A 23,811-nucleotide genomic window follows, 5' to 3' on the forward strand; every position below is an offset into this window, starting at 1 on the left:
TGTGTGTGTGTGTGTGTGTGTGTGTGTGTGTGTGTGTGTGTGTGTGTGTGTACAGACATGTGTTTTCATTTCTCATTTATCTTGGAGTAGGATTGCTTAGGCCATATAGATAGAGGCAGGAAACATCTTCAGAAATGATTCCTCAAATTCCTTGAATATATAGCTCAGTACTTAAATGACATCCTTACTCATTTTTTTAAAAATATTTAAGTGCCTACTGTGCTCCAGGTATACTATGCTGGCCACTAATTATCTAGTTGTGAATAAGAAAAACACAATCCCAGCCCTCATGGAATTTCTCATTTCAGTGAGGCTAGAAGCCGGGGGTGGATAGATGATTAGAAACAGACAGAAGACATCAATTAACTTAGCAACTTTATACAGTGATAATAACTAAGAGGAAGAGATGGTGGAGGCCATAGCAAAATATGAGCTATGTTACATCTTTTTGGGGAAGCCCTTCTGAAAAGTTAGCTAAGCTGAGACTTGTTATAGGAAGAACTGGGCCCGTGAACATCCAAGCAGGAGGAAGCAGCTAAAGGAAGTTGTGCAGGTTCAAGGAGCAGAACTAAGTCAATTAAAGATGGGCTTGAGTGAAAGGGACGAAAGTAGTACAGAGTGCCTACAGAGCTTGACAGAGGCCAGAACAAGAAGGCTTTTCCAGACCATGGTAAAGAGTGTAGGGTTTTCTCCTGGTTAAAGTAGTGATTGTACCGAGTGATTGCGAGCAAGAAAATATGATCCAATCCATGCTTTCAAGGTTGCTCCTGGACATAGTTGCACATTCCTGTAATCCCAGCATTTAATAGGCTGAGGTAGGAAGAATGCCCACAAGTCTGAGTCCAACCTGAGGTATATAGGGAGTATCAGGCCAGCCAAGGATACATGCCAAGGCACTGTCTCAAAAGGGATGGGGTGGAAGATGCTGGATTTCACATGTTTAAATGGACTGTAGGAGAGAGACCAATAAGAAGACATTGAAAGAAAAGATGGAGGCTTAGATAGGAAGGTGAGGATGGCAGCAGATGGGCAAGTTAAGATTTCATGTTGGAGATGGTAGGGAACAACAGAAATTGCTTAGAATCGGGATGTAAGGTTGTGTGCTTACATCATGATCGGGATGTAAGGTTGTGCTAGTCCCAGTAGTAGAAATTGTCCTGTAAGGTAAATACTTGTTTAAAGTCACCCACCTCTCAAATATAGCCTCTCAAAGGTGAAAGCCAGATCTTGCTGGTTCCTAAGCTCAGGCTCTTAAAAAGCAGTCGATTTGTAATAAAAATGAATTTCCCTCTAAGCTTACATTGAACAAGTATACATGTGGATATTATCCCTTGCAAGAAATAAAATTCTAAAGTACGTATTAAATAAGCTTTTATGTACTCAAGTTTTTCTCTTAAACATTCTGTTTGTTTTCTTACATATTTTAATAATGATTTTAAAACCCTATGTTTTTTAAAAATGTAGCTATGTAGAGATATTTTAATAAATGTAATATTTTTGTTTTACCGATGTTCCAGTGTTGTTCTTAGCATATTTGTGATTTAATACTTAATTTGCTCAGTTACCTGGACTTTGCTTTCTAATCATTATAACCAGAGTATTTAACTCTCAGTTACCAAGTACTTAAAACATGGACACCTTGAAAATAACTTAAAGGAGAGGAAATAAAGGGACCAGTGTCAGGGTTCATCTGGTAAAGCTTGATGACCTGAGTTAAATCCCAGGAACCACATGGAACAAGGAGAGAACCAACTCTTACAAGCTGTCTTCTGCTCTCCACACATGTGCCATGGCAAGCATATTCATGGGTTCAAACACATATACAAACACAGAAAGTAAACAAACAAATGTGAAAAAAAATCATAGGAGAAAAAAATAAGGATAAATTTAAGCTTTGTATTGAAGCTCAAACCTGCTGTCCAGTACTCAGGATGCTGAGACAGGAGGGTTGCAAACTCTTGGCCAACCTGGTTATATAGCAGGATGTGTCTGCAAACAAACAACCAGCTATTTCAGCCTAGTACTAATTGCTCAGTCATATAATACACTTAAAGGAAAATGGTCAAACTTCAGTTTCCTTATTTTTTATCTTATATATTCTTTTTTAACCTTATTCTAAGCATTTTGTACATGTTCCCCCTCTTCTGTTTGCATGTGAATTAGAACCAAGGATTTAGTTTTATTGTGTGGCAGCAATCATTAACAGCAGCACATTCTAGTTAATATCAAGTAGGACCTTATTTGGCAACATAATTTAAACTTTTTAAAAATTCAGTTTGACAGTGCTTTATGATTGAGAATAAGCATTCTTCTTTTAAATAATATATTAAACACAGGTGCTTTCTATAGAAGTCATCTATAGAAAGCTGCATAAACATTTTATCCAATTCATGGGACTTGCGGGCTGACCTCTTCTCTGTGAAAGCTTGCTTGTGTTTACCATTAAGACAAAGCATGGTGAGTCATAAAAGACATCTTTATTTTTGAGATAGTGAACCTGATCTTAACAAACCAACTTCTCTACTTAGCCCATTCCTGATTTGGCCTCTCTGCTCTAAATCTTCACTTCTTTCGTGGCTACAGTTAAACCACGGAAAGAAAGATTTGCCCACATGGTCCAACCTCCACACTTAGTAGTTACAGTCTCCAGTAGCTACTTTAAAGCTGTATGCATTGTTGGTGCCCTTCGGCCACCCTCACCCAAACCTGCTGTTGAGAACAGCAGCCTGGGATGGCGGCAGTATTTCCATTAGAATCAGAATAAATAGAATACTCTGATTACCTACAAGTCAACACCATCTTCTTTCTTGCACTGTTGATTGGTTGGCTGGCTGGCTGGCTGGCTGGCTGGCAGGCTCTGGTTTTGTTGAGACAAGGTTTCTCTGTGTAGCTCTGGCTATCCTGGAATTCACTATGTAGACCAGGCTGGCCTCGAACTCATAGAGATCTGCCTGCCTGTGCCTCACCAGTGCTAGGGTTAAAGGTGTGCACCACCACTGCTCAGCTCCTTTTCTTGTTTTAACACATCATTACTTTATTTTTGCCTTGTATGCATGACTTTTAAATAGCTAAGTCATGGCTCTGATCAGCTAAAACTTTTAGGATATCATTTCAGATGCCAAAATACTATTTAATTGCATTTCATTATCTGCGCATATCTTATTACCACACCAATTACAGATGAAAATGAAACCAAGTTTAGAATTAGCATACACACATTAATCTGTATAAAGATCCAAGCAGACCAATAGTCAGTTGTAAGTTCTCTTTGAGCTAAAATTTCTCATGCTTATTACAAAGGGTTTATGATGGAACAGAAAACGGAAGTGTATCCTTTTTTTTTTTTTTTGAGAAATAAGAGATTTATTATTGAAGTTCACCAAGGTGACATAAAGATGTCAATATAAAGAAATCATTTTCCTTTGTTAGTGAGTTTTACAAAATGAATAAGTGATCGTTTTCAATTTAGGTGTAGGGGCGTAGCTCATTTGGTAGAGTGCTTCATTCATTCCCAGCACCACATGAAGCAAGTATGGTGATGTGCCCCTATAATTCTGGAACGTGGGAGGTAGAAACAGAAGGTAAAACTCATCCTTTCCTACATAGTGAATTCAAGGTCAACCTGGAAGACATGAGCCCTTGTCTCCAAAAAAATGATAATTGTCAGATTTATCCAAGAGTTCCAAAAACAAAAATGAACAAAACATTTCAAAGGTTTTCATTCTGAGATGAGATGGCTCATCAGGTACAGGCACTTTTCACCAACTCTAACAACTTGAGTTCAATTCCCAGGACTCACATGGTAGAAGTAAAGAATTAGTTCCACAGGTCACCCCTGTGACCTCCACACAAACACCATGGCACATATGTGTATATGTGTTCACACATATACACAAACAGTAAATAAATATGTATAAAAATTTAAATTTTGAATTGTATAATATGTGTGCTATTTTAGGAAATTAGGCAGTGCAGCCAGTCCTGATGAGACCTGGTAGGCTAAGGTCAGATGGAAGAAGAGGAGGGCCTCCCCTATCAGTGGACTTGGAGAGGAGCATGGGAGGAGATGAGGGAGGGAGGGTAGGATTGGGAGGGAATGAGGGAGGGGGCTACAGCTGGGATACAAAGTGAATAAATTGAAATTAATATAAAAATAAAAAAACAAAGGAAGAGCAATAAAATGAGTTAAAAGCAGAAGGAGAGGGCAGCACTGGTGTGTTGGGAATAGAGCGGCATCTACAGCTGGTCTGGGTTTAGACAGAACTTTTTTTTTTTTTGAGGATTTTATACAGAATATTTTTTATCATTTTCTTTACCATTCCCTCCCTACCCATCCCACTTCATGTTCTTTCTCTTAAAGAATAAAAAGAAAAAAAATCTCTTAAAAAAAAAAAAAGAAAGAAAAGAAAAGAGTATCAGTTTCAGAAAAGACCCTGTGCCCAGTCTTTTAGGATCTGTTGCTGTCCTTGTGGAACTCCTGTCCTCTCCAGGTCTTACTATCTCCCACTTCTTCCATAAGATTCCTGTACTCTTCCCAAAGTTTGGCTATGAGTCTCAACATCTGCTTTTATACCTTGCAGGTAGAGCCTTTCAGAGGCTCCTGTCCTGTTCCCTGTTTTCTTCCTCCTCCGATGTCCATCCTCTTTGCCTTTCTAAATGGAGATTGAGCGTCTTAGCCAGAGTCCTCCTTCCTGATTAGCTTCCTTAGGTGTACAGATTTTAGTATATTATCCTATATTATATATCTAATATCCACTTATGAGTGAGTATATACCCTGTATGTCTTTCTGCTTCTGAGATACCTCACTCAAGATGATCTTTTCAAGTTCCTACCATTTGGCCTCCTCTTTGATCACCTCCCCCTGAGGGGGGAGCAGCCTTACTAGGCCACAGAAGAAGACAATGCAGCCATTCCTGATGAAACCTGATAGACTAGGGTCAGAGGGAAGGGGAGGAAGACCTCCCTTTTCAGTGGACTGGGAGAGGGACACAGGTGGGGAAAAGGGAGGATGGGTTTGGGAGGGGAGGAGAGAGGGAGGGGGATACAAAGTGAATAAACTAATTAATAAAAATAATTAAAAACAAAAAAAGAAAGAAAAGAAAACTAGTATCTTAAGTACAGCTGTACAGTTTTCATCTTATTGCCTAAATCATAGTATAAATTATCTCCATCCTTTAGACTATATAAAAATATTATGGTAGACACCAGCGATATCACTGTGTAATTGTCCATTCAGTTGTATGAAGCTGAAGGTCGTGTGTCCTTCTTGATTCATGCTTCTCCATTTCCATTGCCCAACCTACTAGTAGGTGATACTAATTTCATCCTTTCATTCATATCACAGAAAGATACTTATTGAGTACAGTAATTATTACATAATGTCTTTTACAATTTATATCCATTTAAAGCCCCATGCAAATTTGCTGGTTCTTTTTATAAATTATTCTTTCTGCAAAATTATTCAAAATTGCAGTATATCAGCTTTGATTTGAAAATGTGAGTTAATTACAGTTTTGTAGCCTAACACCAGATGACACTGCTAACCCTGGTAATTGACAGTTCCATCCATTCATTGATTTGCTCCCTCACCTGCTCATTCCGTTTTTAAAAAGAAATTCATCTATCATGATAATTTGCCACAAAGAAATTGAGGTCTGATAGTTTAGAGGTGTATTCGTTTGGAGTCTTTTTAGATGAAAAAAAATACTTTTGAGAAGCAATTTTACATGTGTTTATGTCACAGATTTCTGCTGGAATGGAATAATAATATTTTCCTTTTTTCATAAAAATGCCAGGCCTTACTTCAGACTCATGATGTAGTGGCACATGAAGTTTACAGTGATGAAGCATTAAGGGTCACACCTCCCCCAACCTCTCCTTATTTAAATGGTGATTCTCCAGAAAGCGCTAACGGAGACATGGATATGGAGAATGTGACCAGAGTTCGGCTGGTACAGTTCCAAAAGAACACAGATGAACCAATGGTAAGTAGGAAAAGTTTGAGTTATAGTCAACTAACTTTACCCTGTACAGACTGCTACTCAAAGAGAAAGGAAAGGAGGATGGAGACAGATCATGGATGGTCCTAAAGAAATCAGTTTCCAGATCATCAGTTCTCCTGCCCTTTTCTCCAAGAATTACTCTACCCGACACCAGGTCTCAGACATTCTGGCCATCACAGCTCTACTGTAACAATTACTTTTCAACTTCCCAAGAAGAGGTACATTACTCCAGAATGTAAGAACTATCTCATAGAGCAAAGAACGAGGGCATTTGAAGTATTAGCATTGTAAAAAAAAATAATAATGATGATGATGATGACGTGAAATAAAGATTTCAGTACTTTGCGTATCTTTTGCTTCCACCGAAACTCAAAGAAAAATCATTCAGGATCCATTCAGAGACATGAACAATGTTGCTAAAATAAGATTTCTTCCACTCCCATCGACCTGCTCATCCACTTCCCCCATGCTGAGGCGTACAGCTGGAAGACAACTGGTGCTGTCCTCCACTTACTCTTGGGAGCATTGTAGATTGAGGTGACCAAGGAAGGGCCCTGGGGTAGTCACTGTGCAGATGGAAAGGACGGGGAACTAAAGTGACACACACAGCTCAGGCAAACAAAAGAAAACGCTCAGAATCCTGATAGTAAATAAGGCACTGCAGCTGGCTGACAGGCAGCATGGTAAGTGGTGAAGCAGGGACCATACAAGTACTGAACGATATGTTATAGTGGTCTGGTTTTTAGTCTAAAAACAGCAAAAAGCTGTTGAATGGTTTTAGTGTGGAGCTAGATTAGGTTTTCATTTTAGAAAACTAGCACTCTGAAAACTGTATTATAAAGTTTAGGGAGATGAAATAACCAAACAGACACTGCCATGGTGCAGGGAAGGGGTGCTAGTACTCAGAACTAGTAGAATATACGTCAAGATAGAAAGAGTGAAAGAGCTAGGCATGGTGACCCATGCCTGTAATCACAGCACAGAACTGTGTAACAAGTTCCAGGTCAGTCTGGGCTAATTGAGATCCTGTCTCAGAAAAGGAATGAATGAATGAAGGTAAATCAGTAAGGCAAATAGTACGTTACAGTGAGAGCAGTGGGAATCAAGGACAGCTCTTAACCTTCAGGTTCATACAATTGAATGCACAAGGAGATAGTGACATTGAGGCAGAACACTGGGCAACTTTCAAGACTGAGATGGGAGCACATTTCTAGGGAGGAAAACATTCAAATATATGCATTCATATCTTTTCTTCAGAGCTTTAAAGAAAGCAAAATACCTATTTAAGAAAGTTGACCAATTGCCTTCCAGATAATGAAGAAATACAGAAGAGCAGGTCTATGACCAAAATTTCCAGAGAGCCCTCAGGTGTAGAGGGCTGTGTGTATTCTTGTCCATTGTTCTTTGTCAGTTGCCTTAACATTATCTGGCAGCACACAGGGGGCATGCAGATCGGCTACCTGCTTGGTGCTCTCTAGGCTTAGCAACCCTTGGTTTTAAGAGCATGGGTGGCAGCAGGTTTTGAGGACTTGTACGTGTCATTTCATATCCATGGACTTCAGGTTATTCACCTCTAAGAAGCACACTGGCTAAATGATCCCGAGGTCCCTCAAAACTGTGAAAGTCAAATGTTTCATTTTATGCTTTGATTCCCCCAGTGAGCAAACATTGAAAGTCCATATGATACATCACTGCATGAGATACCTGTGATGGAGGGGCAGATAAGACGTGGCCCGTTCCTGGAGCTCACTTTCCACAGTGTGGTCCTCTCTAAGCAGGTTGCAGCTTAGCAGTTTGACATCCCCAGTAACAACAGAGCTGGAAGGCTGTTCATGGAAAGGAAAGGTAGGAGGGCTTAATGTTCAGCCAAGCAAAGCAGACAGAAAGGTGTAAGGGGCCACAGGGAGGTCCCAGAGTATCTTGTAATCATATAATCCGAAGCAAGCTAATGGCAGTTGCTTGTCCTTTGGATGAGGGCTGACTAAACCGATTGAGAAAAAGTCCACACATCTCTCTCTGAGTTAGTTTTTCAGAAAGCAAAAATTACCTTGAATCACTTCTTAGAAGTCTCCTTTAAAAGGCTAATCTTATCTTGCTCATGTGATTTTGGTGATGGCATACATTTTCACTGGCTGCCACAAAAATAGGAATTATTTTATGTAAAATATATAGCAACAAACAAAATAGAACTCCATTGCAATTACTATGACTGTTTGCCTGTTCACTTGTCTTCCACATAGTTCTGTATTACTGTGCAGATTATATCTACATGACCTCTTCTGCCTAGGGACTCAAGTAATACAAACATTCCCTAATGGTGCCACCTTTCCTTTATACCCTGTGTTTTCCCAGTTTGCAACACTGTACTCAGAATTATTGCCCTATTGATTGAGACTGTCACAGTTAGAAATGACAAAGACCATACTTCAACTAGCTTACACAATGGGAGGAAAGCTCGTGTAAGCAATAAAAGACCAGGCATATATGCCACCCTCAAAGCCCTCAAGCTTTGACAGGTTCAGGAGTAGATGCCCATTCCAAGCTAAGCCAATGCATTCCCTGGAGAAAGAATATGAGTCACTTCTTCTCTGCAGAGAAATTTTGGGGAAGACAGAACAAAAATAATATTGACTACAGTTGGTTTGAAGTAAATTTCTCCAGCAATGAAGATGTCTGGCTCCTTTACTATTGTGCCTAAAAGAGTGTCTGCCACTTAGTAGTTTCCCACTCATGTTAGTTTAGTTAATACAGAAACCTTTTCACTTTAAAGATGGAATCTCTGTTGCACCATCATTTCCCTTATGAAACTCAGTTTGACGTATGCATTTGTTTATGGCATTTTCACAGAATACTTCTCCAAGGAATCATGCATGCTGATAGAATATACAAAATGGAAATGAAACAACATTACAACTGAATATTAGGACCAGAATCCTTTCGTGAACTATACTTTTTCGCAGCGCTTGCCTAAGTTCATCTGAGAGCTTCCAAATAGGAACCATGCAAAAAAATATATTTTGTGGCATGGTTCTAATTAAGCTAGACTATAAATTCTCAGAAAATTCCTTGAAGCTTCCTGACAGAATGCTATTCTCCAGAGAGGCAAAATTGAATGCCTACTACTAACCTCTTCAAATTCAGGACAGCTTTCCTATAAAGTGATCTTGTTAAAAGAGACATAAGTCGGTGGCACTCCATTTCCCTTCCCATGAAGAGAAGAGTGTACTTACTTAAGTCTGAAGAATGTACTCAAGAGTCAGCATTTAGCAGCACCTCCCCCCATGAGATTCTTAGGATCAACCAGATCTACTGCAAAAATACGTTTATGGAAGGTCATCTTTTAATAGTGAAGATTGAAAAGTAAAATGTAAAATGGCTTTAACTATCACTGTGAAACTCAAGCTTCTGGCCCTCTCATCTGAAACAGATGCAGTTGTAACTAATATTCAATTCCGTGGAAGAATGGCTGGACATCGAGCAATAAGAGACAGAGATCTTTGAGAGAGGGGATGCAAACACAGTAACGCTTACAGTTGTCCCACCTTACTGCCTTCAGAGAGTTTCCGAGCCAGTGCACGGGAGGGAGTTCTGAAGCAAAGCAGGCAGAGTGCCCAGATTGAGGGAATGGAGCTAAGAATCTGGGGAGACCAGCAAAAGTGTCTTTTGAAAATAGACCAAATCAAAACATCTGTAGATAACCCAAAGCTAAGAAGAAATGCAAGAAATGCACTTTATCCAAAAAAAAAAAAAAAGTTTCAAAATAAGGATAGGAAAGCTATACCACTATAAAATAAAATAATACCTAATATAAATAATAATATGAGGGCCTGGAGACATGGCTCAGTGGTTAAGAACACTGTATGCTCTCCCAAAAGACCCGGGTTCAATTCCCAGCACCCACATGGCAGTTCACAACTGTCTGTAATGCTGATTCCAAGGGATGTGACACCTTCACACTAATGCACATAAAAAATTAAATAATTTTAAAAAATAATATGCTATAAAATAATATACCACTCTATTCAGATGAAGCTGAAATGAATAGCAAAGTTTATTCTCAAACCACAGTGAAAGTGAGTTAGAAAAAATTTCCTTCTTTATTTAATCACTTTACAGCCTGATCTTGCCCACCCCTCCCTCCTCTCCTCCCAGTCAAACCCTCATGCACCCCTCCCCTCATTCCTCCTCCTCCTTCTTCTCAGAGAAGGGCCCCCCAAAAGGTACCAACCAACCCTGCCACCTCAAGTCGCAGCAGGACTAAGCGCATCCTCTCCCACTGAGACCAGACAAGGCAGCCCAGCTTGGGGAAAGGGAGCCAGAGGCAGGCAACAGAGTCAGACACAGCCCCTACTCCCATTGTTAGGGACCCACAGGGTGACCAGGCTGCACATCTGCTACATATGCAGGGTCTTTGGTTGGTGGTTCAGTCTCTGTGAGCCCCCATGGGCCCAGGTTAGTTTACTTTGTAAGTCTTCTAGTGGTGTCCCTCCATCTCCCTCTATCCTTCCTCCCACTCTTCCACAAGACTCCCCAAGCTCGGCCTATTGTTTGGCTGGGGGTCTCTGCATCTGTTTCCATCAGCTGCTGGGTTATGCCTCTCAGATGACAGTTATGCCAGGCTCCTGTCTACAAGCATAGCAGAGTATTATTAATAGGGACAGAGTTTGGCTCTCTCCCGTGGAGTGGGTCTCAATTTGGGCCAGCCATTCATTGGCCATTTTCTCACTCTCTGCTCCATCTTTAGCCCTACACTTTTCATAGGTAAGACAATAACAGATAGACCCCAGGCATAGTATTGCATACCTGTAATCCTAGCACTCAAGAGGCAGAACCAGGAAGAGTGTGAATTTGAGGCTAACACAGCCAAGCCTCAAAAATAAATAAAAAGCTAAAACAAATTTAAAAAAAAAGAAATAAGATATCTCAAATACTTGAAAACTAAGTAACACAATTTGAATTAATCCATAGATAAAGAAAAAATCAGAAGGTAAATAGCATTTTGCAATTAATGAAAATTAACTACACTGTATCAGATTTTATGTGATGCCACTGGAATAGTGCTTAATAAGGAGACATATATAACACTAAATATATTTTAATATTTAAATATATTTTAAATGTTTTAAAAATCAGTGACCATGTCTCAAATCTCCACCTTAAAAAAATCAAGACAAAAGAGAACAAATTAAAGCCAAAATGAGTAGAAGACAGAATAAGAATCAATAAAAATAAATGAGAATAGCAGTATAGCTCAGTGGTGAAATATTTGCTTAGCACCTGTGAGGCCCCGAATTCATTTCTGAGTCCTGCCAAAAGAAAGAGAGAGAGAAAAAAAATGTAGAAATCAGTGGAATAGAAAACAAAAATCTCATACAGAGTTAATAAAATATAACTGATAAGAAAAAAAATAAAATTCAAAAAAAAAAGAAAACAAAAATCTCAACAGCTTCAATCAAATCAGACTAATCCTGAAAATGACCATATGACTATTGCATTAGTGTATCCTGAAGAGATGTAAAAAAAAAAAAAAGTCTGTTCATCCCAGACAGGCTGCAGATGATTCTACATAAATTTTTCCCAAAACAATGAAAAGGAATGAGCTTTTCACAGCTCATTCTATAAAGCCAGTGCTACGTTATAAAACCAAGCAACAATATTACAAGAAAAGTACAGATTAGAATCCCTCATGAATATAGATGCAGATTTTTCTAAAAATAATTTTAGCCAAGCAAATTAACAAAAAATGAAAACACTAATATATGCTCCTTTCAACAGTGTATGTACTAAAATATTAACACAGAAAATATTATCCTGGCGTCTGTAGAAAGATGATATACAAACACACTAAATGTCCCAGATCTTTTTTTTTAAATTGTTATGATTAAGTACAGAATTGAACCAGGAATGTCATTTTCTTTTTTGATTTTTGTTTTCATAATTGCTAAAACTGTATGGAGTACAGTGGAACGATGCATGAACAAATTGGTGTTTCTAAATAATGCAATACTATTCAACAAAGACAAAAATTTTACTGTAGGTGAATTAATTAGAGGAATTATAAATCATTAGAGAATATATAGAAAATGAAGACCCTCTATTATTTCACACACAAATTTTTATATAACAGAAATGCTACTTGATGGTGTTTTGATTGCTATAATAGCATGAATACATTTATGAAGTACATTTTAATCTTTTAATTACGATCATTTTTCGTATCACTTTTTTATGTTGCCAATTTTTAAAAGGTTTTTACTCCCCATAACGATGTATACTTTATATTAGTGTATCCCTCTATTTATTCTACAAAATAACAGTTTTATTTTATAACCCACATAAAATATTTCAAACTGTAAGTTCTGGTAAGTTTAACATAAACATGCATATGTGAATTTGACACCACAATCAACAAAAACCAGGGCAATATGGCAGGAAGCTCTGGATATCCTAACACAGCTGAAACACAGGAAAACGACCATAAATCTGTGCTTATGGAGATGGTAGAATCCTTTAAAGAGGAAACGAATAAATCCCTCAAAAAAATACAGGAAAAGATAATAAAACAAACAGAAGCCTTTAAAGAGGAAACAAATAAATAACTTAAGGAAATACAGGAAAACATAATCAAACAAGTGAAGGAAATGAATAAAATGGTTTAAGACCTGAAAATGGAAATAAAATCAATAAAGGAAACACATACCAAGGAAATACTGGAGATGGGAAAACTTAGTGAAGAGAGCAGGAACCACAGAGGTAGACATCACCAACAGAATACAAACGATAACACTTGAAGAAATGGATACATTTGTCAAAGAAAATACTAAATAAAAAAAAAAATCCTGGCACAAAACATCCAAGAAATCAGGGACACCATGAAAAGATGAAACCTAAGAATAATGGAAGTAGAAGAGAAGATTCCCAGCTCCAAGGCCCAGAAAATATTTTCAAGAAAATCATAGTGCTTTCATTTCATTGTACCCTCACCAACTTTGTTTTTTTTTTTTTTTTTTTTTTTTAAACAGGGAATCACTTTGAAAATGAATGAGCTAAATCATTGTATTGTTGCAAGAATCATGCATGGGGGTATGATTCACAGGCAAGGTGAGTTCCATCTGTCATCTTTCTTTACCTTCCTTAATTCTTCCTATGCCTACTAATGGAAGGGGGGTGTTTTTATGATTCACATAAAAGAGCTGTTTGTCTTTGAGTTTTAGTCTTATGAAATAAAGTAAAACGAAACTTCTAAGTACTGTTTTATCTGTGACCCGCCAATTTTGATATGCAACAATTTGTTATAATTCATTCATGAGTGTTCTTACATTTTTCTATCATTTTTTCATTGGCCCATAAATTATTTACAATTTTTTTTACCATATTTGAGGAGATTTTTCTAGACATCTTTCTGTAATTTACTGCTAACTTGTGTTGTGGTCAGAAACTGTGGTCTGTGACACCATTTCTCAGAGGTTTGTTAAGACTTCTCTTGTAACATAGCACTTTAATCATTTTTGTAAATGTCCCTTTATGAAGAACCTTCATTTTGTAGTTGCTACATACAGAATTCCCTATATATTGATTGGCTTGTTGTTAATGTTTTTGTTCAACTCTTCTATGTGTTGATTTTTTTTTATGTTTGACCTACTAATACATCTTAGAATATCTATTTATTATATGGAGTATTTCAATGTCTATTTATAAACCTCTCTTTGAACTCATGTATTTGACTATATGAATTAGGCACATGGGCCACAAGCCTACAATGTAGCCAAGGGTGACCTTAAACTTTTATAATCCTCCTGCTTTTACCTCCTGAGTGCTGAGATTAAGGTAATAGACTATCTGGGAACAGTTTTGATCACTGTTTTTTGATAGAGTAGTTCATTAATATTTTTGTGATGATTCTACTGTTTTGCTTTTCTTGTTGATTTTTTGAAGATTTTTTTTGTTTCATTATCCCCTAATTTCTTACTTTTAATGTCAGCACCCTATTTCTGTGATATTAGTAGTTACCTTGAAAATTTTCCATACATTGAAGTTAAACAATATCTTTATTTTGTTTATTTTTCTGTGTGTGCACACACACAGATGCCACAGTGCATATAGAGGTCAGAGGACAACTTGCAAGAGTCAGTTCTCCTTCCACCCCATAGGTTCTAGGAATGGAACTCAAATTGTCAAGCTTGGTGGCAAGAGCCTTTTACTGCTGGCCCAGATTTTCTTTTATTATTTTTCTTTTTCTTCCTGGATCTCTATAGTAACACTTTCATCAGTTCAACTGCTCCATCATGGCCACTTCTTCATTCTTGATGAATTTCAGTTAGATGTACATTAAATACTCCTATATTCCGTAGCTTTTATAGTCTTTTTTCTTCTTCTTTCCTGTTTACCGTCTGTCTTTGTTTCTATGACCTATATTATAGGTAATCTTTTGTTATATCTTCAGCTTCACTGAAACTCCTCAGCCATGTCTAAATTTTTATTCAACTTATCCATTTATTAGCTTATATCATCATTTTTGTTTTTGTTTTAGAAGTACTAGTCTTTGGTTTTATTTTCAGTTCTGTCTGCTCATACCTGATAGTCTCTTACTGGGTGGTCAACAAATTTCTATGGCCATCCATCAAAACTGTGCTTTCTGCAAGTAGATTTATCTGTTTGGATGGTTTTACTACCAAAAAAGTTAAATAATCCTGTAGCTAAACGTGACCTGTCTTTAAAACACTGGCTTTTAGATATGTAACTTTTTATTACATTTCTACCTTTGATTTTTCATTATCATAAAAACATTTACTCATTTCATAGTTATAATTGTGTATGATTTTCTTAGGTACACTTCATGTTGGTGATGAAATTCGAGAAATCAATGGCATCAGTGTTGCTAACCAAACAGTGGAACAGTTACAAAAAATGCTTGTAAGTAAATGAAAGTTTTCCCTTTTCTAAAATTATTTTTTAGTTCATTAGCTTAGATTTTGATTTTTATCACATTTATTTATTATGTTTGGGTATATGTGTGTATGCACACAACTTGTTCTCTTCTTTCTCCGTGTGGGCCCCAGAGATATAACTCAGGTCACAAGCTTGGCAGCAAATGCTACTGAGCCATCTTTTTTTTTACCATTATATGTTTAATTAAAGCATTATTATATGTTTAAAACATATATTGTAAAAAAAAAAACATGTATTATATGTTTAATTAAAGCATGTGTTACATGCTTTCCCAGCTAACCACCAGAACTGGACAACCAAGTGGGAGGCTCATCCCTGGGAACAACTCATTTTTCCTCCCAACATTCCTTAGTTGCCTGTAGTTCTTTGTCTAGGGGTAGGACCCCGTGAGATTTCACCCCTTCAATAATAGCATGTCGGTTGGTGTTCTCATTGTATAGGTCCTATGGCTGAGCCATCTTGACAGCTCCATTAACTTATTTTGTAAAAACATACATAATGTAGGAGATAGAGAGATGGCTCAGTGGGTAAAAGGATTTATTGTGGGAGTACCTGAGTTTGGATGCCATACCCATATAAGAAGCAGGGCATAGTCTCACTTGCCTTGTAACCCCAGCATTGTATCTGGTAGAGATATGAAGATAGATGGAGCTTGCTAACCACCAACCCAGCTCAAGGTACAATGAGATCCTTTATCAAAGACATAAGGTGGAAAATAATAGAGCAGAATACCCAACATGCTCTCTGGCCTCCATGAGCACATACACACAGGTGTTGGCTCCTGTGTGCACATACACTGAACATACATACAGCAATTGTTTTCTCACACACACCTAACGCGTACACTAAATAAATAGATACAAAGAAAACGTACCTAATGGTTCATCAATCATTATCAGAATATACCTCGTGCCACCATTTATGTGAGGTTGAACTTGTGCAATGTTCATTAAAAACTGACAATTAGGACAATGTTTTAGCTGCAGTGGAGTTTGGAACCATTTTGCCTGCCTTTAGCAGTGTGGAGTTTCACACTGCTATCTTTCATCTGTTTCTTACCAGCCAGGTATTTACAGAAAAACCTTCCTGGTATGTACTCATATGAACTAGTTTCTCACTGACCTCAAAACACTCCTGACACAGGCAATATCAGAAACCTCTTTCCTGTTTAGCTGAGTCATGACCAGCTGTGGTATATCTTTCTACAGCACAAAAAGGATGAAAGTCACTATAGGCCAGGCCATTATTTACTATACTTGGGGGGAAAAAACTGTACTGAAATTAGACCTTTAATAAACAGCATTGACATCCACTGACAGAGCCTGATCTATGTTCTTTGTTGTAGCAAATAGAGGGAAACATTTGTTTTGTGCCTTGGGTCCTTCTTCTTGCTCCAGCACAGCAGCTTACCATGTAATGAATATCTATTAGGCAAGAAGTAAGCATCCCAGGCTTGCTGTAATCAAAAAGAATGCCAGAATTAATAAAGCATAAAAGCAATTTTATAGAGATAGCATCAGAGAGTATCATATTAAACAGGATTTGTATGTGATTATTTAGTCTCTTGTTCAATTCAGTGTAAAGTCATTTTTGTAAGATCTGTCATTTTGACTCTTTTGTATTCATGTGAACAAAAAGATAATGATCAGAGATCTATGAGACTGTTCATTGCCAGATACAAGATAGTCAGTCTTGACTTCAGAGGACCTTTCCCAAAAACCTCTACTGGCAGCCTGAATGGTTCCTGCCTTATAATTAGGGCTTTCTTTTATTAGGGCTGTGTGCTGTCAGTTGGTGTGTACTGATTGTACCCCTGTGTTTTGAGTAGTATTTTTTTGTGTGTATTTTCGTGTGCAACATGTTTGCATGAGGACTCTCGCCTTTTCTTCCCCCAGAGGGAAATGCGGGGGAGTATCACCTTCAAGATTGTGCCAAGCTACCGCACTCAGTCTTCATCCTGTGAGGTAATAACTCTAACAAGCCTCCCCATTTCCTCTGACTTCTGAACTAACTGTCTGCTGATGGCTGAATGTTTTTGCTTTCTGGGAAATTGTTTCTGCTTGTGCTGTTAGATCACTGCACACCAATTTTACAACAAAGATAACGGAACAGAGGAGGTCCCACCCACCTCCTCAGCCCCACTTCCATGCAGATATCTTCAGCCTTTCTGCAGCCAAATCTAAACCAAATATAGAAATGCTACAATAACATAACGCTTGATAAGGGGGGAAAAATGAAATCCCTGAGGCAAAAAAAAAAAAAAATACAGCAGGAAGTCCATTCACTTCCCTTGTTAAGAAATCTGACAGGTAGTTCTTCTTTCCAAGAATCTGAGAAGTGATCAACTTCTGTTGAGATATTGGTGTTTGAATGAGTGATTAAGACCCTGATGAACTGGTAACTGACTTCACTGCAGGGACGTAAGTTCTTGCAACGTTTGTAAAAGTGTGAATATTTAAAATGCTAAATGACTCATAAACAAGTTCCTTTTGTGGAATAATAGCCCCCAAGTTTATTAAAACAGATTTTGATCATCTGGCAATTAGAACTCTTTCAACTTAACCTTTTTTTTTTTCAGTTTTATGTTGTTCATTTTACAAACACCTATTCTTTCTATATTGGAGGACATAATTTTCATAATAGTATCATTCTTTGATTGCAGCACATTCAGCAAGTGTTATTTATTGAAGCTTTTTAAAAAATTTTCTTGTGGATCTTCCAAGTATGTTAATATAAAGTACAAGAGCTTAGGATATAGCTAAGTTGTAGAATGCTTACCTAGCATGCGTGAGGCCCTGGGTTCAATTCCTATCACTGCAAATAAATAGATTTGAAGTGTACATTTTCTCAAGTTAATTTTTAAGGGCTAGTAGCTAACTTACTGGATTTGTGCTTAAGAAAATTTGAAAGATAAATTATACTTTTCAAGTCTGTAGTGGTGCATTGAATTTCACAGGGAAACAAGTAGAGGGTTCAAGTAGCTTTTTAGTGAGTCATTGACGATTACAGTGTCTATTTTTTGGGTCTTGGGCTCCTCTTGGTGGCTTCCTATGGAATGTCAATTAAAATGTATTTCAAAAATATGCAGCATTTCTCCAGCTTCAAGATTTGGAGCATTAAATTTTGGTACTTAGAGTAACTGGGAAAGAAAGAAGACATGTATCCTTTTTTTCTATAAATAATTTCAATATTCTAAAACATGGGCGTCCCTCACCCCATTTCTCATGTGTTGAAGAAATTGAATAAGTAGATTGGATTGGTGATGGTACTAGCCAGAAGATAGCGTTAGTCATTAATCCAAGATTCTCTCTTTTTTTCAAGTAGTTGAACTCATTTGAGGGAGATAACAGTATTATACATATAAACTCTATACTTAAAATATTAGAAAAATTATACCCTCTTCTTACTCTCCTCACCCCCAACATAAAAACATACTTTTTTTTTTTTTTTTTTTTTTAATTCGCGTGGCTCTGGCCTCTCCCTAGCTATGGCAAGGCTTCTCAAATGAAGGCTCTCATCTGCTTCCTTCAAACCCTAGCCCTACTGATTTGAATCCCTAAGGATGACAAATACAGATCTCAGGAATGTTTGAGAATGTTCCTGTAAAGGAGCTCATCCTATTTCAGGCTAACAATTTCCCAAAGTTTTCTTTCAATATACTAGAAAGAAACATACCTTTTGGAGCAGAAGTTCATAAAGAACTCTGAAAATGAAATGTTTGAAAGCACTTGCTTTCTTCTTCTGATAGTTCTTTTCATTAAAGTTGACTTGGACATGAATGCATGGAACCTGGAAAGGATTTGGAGGGGGTTGAATAGCAGACAGTGTGGGAGTGTGCCTCCTGGGAGAGTGATGTGGCTCCTGAGAGTTTGGCCAGAAATAGAGCATTGTTGCTTAGAGTTACTGTCTTAGTCTGCTAGAATCATATAAAAGAAGAAAGTTGCTCTCTGGTGCAGCTTTCTCTTTTTACCCTATTGCTAATATTTATTCTAGAAGGGTCTAAACTGATTAAAATATGTGAAGTCTTTCTCTTAGGTTCATTTACTTTCAATGGAGTTATTTGGTAATTCTCAACAGTAAGGTACCTAAAAACTATCAATTACTTCTCAAGCCCTTTCTTTCACCTATTCTTTCATACAAAACTAAGCAGTTGAGATCTTCAGCAAAATAGTATTATAATATTTAGCATCGTGAGATATTTGATAGGGTTTTAATATGACTCTCCTGGGGTCGTAATAAGAAAACAAAGATTGTAGAATTTGGTATACAGGAGAAAGTTAATCATTAATAAATGACAACACAGCCCTCACTTGTAATATGGGAATCTTCAAACTGCAAAACAACTTTTTTTTCATACTTCTGTGAAGTCATGCAAGTAAGTCAGAATGACACCTTTTATAGATTAACCTCAAAGAAAATGGTTGTGAGACTGTGGTTTGACTGCTGATGTGAATATCTGTTTCTGTGCTGGTGCTCTGTGTTAATGAACCTTGTGTCTTATTTCAGAGAGATTCCCCCTCCACTTCCAGACAGTCCCCTGCTAATGGTCATAGCAGCACTAACAATTCTGTTTCGGTAAGAACTCTAGCTCCACACAGCCAAGTGTGACAATTTTGTTGGTGCTCACCTGCCATGAGTGTTTAGTTTACATGTGTTCGGTGGAAAGATTGTCTTCTGCATACGCACAAGGCTGCTGCAGGAGCTGTGCAGTTTCCTCCTGGAAAGCCTTCCTCAACATTCCCTTCTTCAAAATCACTCACCTTTGGAGAAACATAGTTCAAGACTATGCCATAGTTGTTCAAAAAAGACCTCTGCCACCCCACCAATATGTATGACTGCTCAAAGAATATAAATAGAAATGTGTTTAAATTTCTTCAAGAATTTTTTAATTTAAAAAAATTATAACGGTAAGGGATTTTTGCAGAATAAGCGTTTGGGCGTTCTTGGGCTTTATAGTTTTCCATTCTGAGGGATATCAGCAACATATTTTAGTTTCCGCTATCTAAGTTTACGAATTGGTGTGCCCTCTTGTTATTGTGGTACGTGCACATATTTTTGTGAATTATAAGCCTTGCCTGGATATGAAAAGCAAAAGGAACTGGCTTCAAACTGCACTTAAGCCATGCTGGTATCACATCTTTAACACAAAGTACATATGTAGCTTGAACTTGGCATGTTGCCATTTTCCAGAACTCTCCATTTTGGAATATAGAAAGAATTGTTACCTAAACAGAAACATTTCCATGTACAAGTTTGGTAATTTGCAGGGGTTTGGGATAGCCAAATCTCTTCTATTGCTGCTGCTGCCTGTCACCCAGCTGCAATTATAAGACCTCTAAGAACACAGCAGTTCTGCCTTTTGTTCTGCCTTTTAATTTGCCCTTTAAGAACATATCAACTTTCTTATCAAATAAAATCATAAATCATTCAATGATCATCTCAAATGGAATGATATCCCAAGTATCTAAGTAAGAGAAATTGTGTGAGAAAATTGTTCATAACTGTTTCCAATGTGAACCTAGGTTCCCAAATAATTATTTTTTCAAAGTTAACCTGTACTGATTTTAAGATGTTAAAAATCTGTAGAGCCATTAAAACTTTCAAAATCTGAATGGTTGCAGTGATGAAGCTGCAAAGGACAACTGTTCTTTTGTGCTTAGGGGGGGTTGTAATGGGCTGTTTGAACCGCAATGGCTTTTGTGTTGAAGATGCTGAGTTGTTTCTTAAGAACACATTTTCTCTCTGCTTCAACTTACCTGCTTTCTTCAGCTTGCTGCTAAATGGCCTGGGTTTGATTTTTTTTTAATAACTCAACATTTCTAAGAAATGTAATAATGTATATGATCTCTTTACAACTTAAATCTAGTTAATTTTTAACCATATTATAACAGAAACACACAAATTACTTTGTACTCTTGACAAGTAAATGAAAATTTTTCTCCTGGGTTGGCTTTATTCTGCAGGACTTGCCATCAACCACCCAACCAAAAGGACGACAGGTGAATAGACACCCTCTATAGAGACTTCTCTAAACTGAGCTAATAGCCAATCCTTTATTAACCCTTTCCATCCCATAATGTCTGCATTTTGGACCATAACATTTGAGCATTGAAAGCTTGTACCATTTCATTTTAACACATTATACATGACTAATTCTCTATAAAGATTTATTTCCTCACATCTCTGTAGCTCTGATGGTTATTGTAATTTCAACCTGATAATTCTTCTGCTGGCAATAAAAAGTTTAGTCTTAGGGAGTCTTGCCTACCTCTGCGGCATACAGAATTCATAGAATTGTAAAATATAACTGAAATTTATGCCCAAATAAACATTTTAAGGCACTCTTCTGAAATTGAAAGCTGAATTAAAATGTAATTTGTATTTGCCTGTATGTGTCTAAAAGATTCATACAATGAAACACAGCATCAGTACCTTGGCCTTCAACCTGATATTCCTGGGCTAGTTTAGAAATGCTACATGCTTTCTAGCATCGGCAAGAGCCTTTCAAACAGCCAGCACTCTTAAAGCATGGATTTTAGGTACAAATGCAGGGATTTGTTAATTTTAAGGGCTGGATTGCTAAAACAGAAATATCACACAAAGTTCCAAAGCCTTCAGGTTGGTTTTACAGTGACTTAAATGTGAATATTTAAATTTAGTATCAAGAGATAGAATAATAGGAATTATCCTTGAAATGTAATGCTAAAAAATAATAACTCCGAATTTAAGTTAAGAATTATATAAATTAGCACAGTTTAGTCTCAGGACTTCATAGCTGAGGTAACCTTGGATTTATTTTAAAGCACTTAGAATTCTAGTTATTCATAAGACACTGCTGTGTTATAACCCATGTGAGCTAATGTGTCTCCTAAATTCACACACCATAAAGCTCGGGACCTTGAACCATGCATGCTTTGTTGTTCTGTGCTGATTTCAAGTGTTACATTGGTTACATCAAGGGTTTAGAATCATCTTTATTTTCCCAGAATAGTAAAGCACAAATACAAAGCCAGAATCCCTCTAAAGAAATAAAGCTGTATTTTAAACTTTTTAATATTGTTTCGAATTACCATATAGCTATGTCTGCAGTGTACAGGCACACTGCCAGTTGTCATGAAAGCATGACATCCAATGTCATGAAGGCAAGATACCAACCCAGAGTTCTTGCTGCTTTAAGATGAAAACCTACTCTGAATACTAGTCTCCATGTCTTAAAGGTTGCATCATAATCATGACAACATATGTAAAACATCAGCACAGCCATAGCAAGTTTTAAAGTTAGTGAGCTTATTACCCTATAATTATACAGCTATCCTATTACTAAAAGTGGAATTTATTCAAAAAGTATTTTAAGTCTTCCTTTAAAATATAAACAGCAAAAATGAATGACTAGAGAGTCATCAGGTGTGGCACCATGTTTCTAGTGGTAGATGTTTCTTATGTCTTATCTCTATACATCGTTTCAGCTTTCACCATCTGATGTCCTGTTTGTGTTGTAAATGTTAATGAGTAGTTCTTAGAGTAGTTCTCACTGTTTTTCTTCATGTCACTGTGGCCTCCTTTCTTACAAACTCTTATTTTATAGATCTATGTAAGAGCACAATTTGAATATGATCCAGCCAAGGATGACCTCATCCCCTGCAAAGAAGCTGGCATCCGATTCCGAGTTGGTGACATCATCCAGATCATTAGTAAGGATGACCACAACTGGTGGCAGGGTAAACTGGAAAACTCAAAAAATGGAACCGCGGGTCTCATTCCTTCTCCTGAACTTCAGGAATGGTATGCTTTTGTTTTATGGTAAAACGGAGCCCTCCCCTCAGTTTCATATTTCATATTATAAAACCTGCTTGAGATGACCTTTGCTTTGCTTATTATACAAAATCTAGTTCTCTAAGATCAAATCCAAAAATTTGTCCAAGAATCTCAATCCTCAACTTATGGTTAGATGCTGGTTCCAGTTATCTCTACACTTTATGTATAAGGAAAGGAGGGAGGACACAAGCTAAGCAGCTATCTTCAGATCATTTGGGCAGAGCCTTTAACTCAAACAAACTGTTCTAGTCTTTTTAGAATGGCATTTTCTTCAGGATGTACCTCCCTCTGTATTTTGTCATGGCTCTCCTACCACAATACCAGGGGGAAAAAAATCTTTAAGTGCCATGATTCAGTGTTGCTCAGGGTGCAACCTGTTCCGGTGTTGAGAGAAAGGACAATCAGAAGCTTTGTTGGGTTTTGGGGGGAGGGGAGTGGGGGGTGTGGCTTAGCTCAGAAGTAGATGGTTGCCTGGCATACCCGGGGATCCATCCACAGAACAAGAGCCAAAGGGAGGAAAGGTGGCCTATTCTGTTAGAAGGCTTAAGCTATGAAACAGGATGAAGTCAGACAAGCATTTTTAGACCCCATTTTTAACTGAGTGAAGAGAGGATATGTATCATCTATTAAGTGTCCATAATCTACCCTCTTAAGTATTTGTCCAATATCCACCAGAAATCTGCTACCAAAAAAAAAAAAAGAGAGAGAGAGAGAGATAATTTAATGCCTGGGTTTTGACAACAAAACTTAACCTGCCAAAACCTGAAATTCTGCCACCCCTTGTACCCCACAAAAATATTGAACTTAGTTTAAAGTTACCAAAAGTATTGAATCCATAAATATTTCCACTTTTCCACCAGTCCTTCTCACTATTTAAGAGTTTTCTTGGTTAATCTCTGTGGCGTGAGTGCCTCTTTCAACTATCTCATGTTTCTCAAAAATATTCTTAAACTTAGAGTGCTCAAGTGGATGAGGACTTCAGATGCCATCATGCTACACATGGGGAAACGTAGGCCCAAAAAGAGAAGCAGCAGCCTGCCATCT

At 37.4% G+C, this 23,811-nt stretch overlaps 1 protein-coding gene across 10 annotated transcripts in view; it reads left to right on the top strand.

Moving 5' to 3' along the window:
* Cask (calcium/calmodulin dependent serine protein kinase) overlaps window positions 1-23,811 on the top strand; it is a 376,056-nt gene that overhangs the window by 325,196 nt on the left and 27,049 nt on the right. For 3 of the 10 annotated variants that reach the window (XM_055599508.1, XM_055599507.1, XM_055599509.1), the window contains 7 exons: window positions 5,797-5,985; window positions 13,026-13,104; window positions 14,831-14,916; window positions 16,848-16,916; window positions 19,459-19,527; window positions 20,916-20,951; window positions 22,538-22,734. In XM_055599508.1, the coding sequence (XP_055455483.1) occupies window positions 5,797-5,985; window positions 13,026-13,104; window positions 14,831-14,916; window positions 16,848-16,916; window positions 19,459-19,527; window positions 20,916-20,951; window positions 22,538-22,734 (725 nt within the window). The remainder of the gene's footprint in view (window positions 1-5,796; window positions 5,986-13,025; window positions 13,105-14,830; window positions 14,917-16,847; window positions 16,917-19,458; window positions 19,528-20,915; window positions 20,952-22,537; window positions 22,735-23,811) is intronic. The other 7 variants (XM_055599513.1, XM_055599512.1, XM_055599515.1 and 4 more) reach the window with 3 other exon arrangements.

This window comes from Psammomys obesus, unplaced genomic scaffold, assembly GCF_907164565.1.
Source record: "Psammomys obesus unplaced genomic scaffold, mPsaObe1.curated_primary_1811, whole genome shotgun sequence".
NCBI classification, from domain to species: domain Eukaryota; kingdom Metazoa; phylum Chordata; class Mammalia; order Rodentia; family Muridae; genus Psammomys; species Psammomys obesus.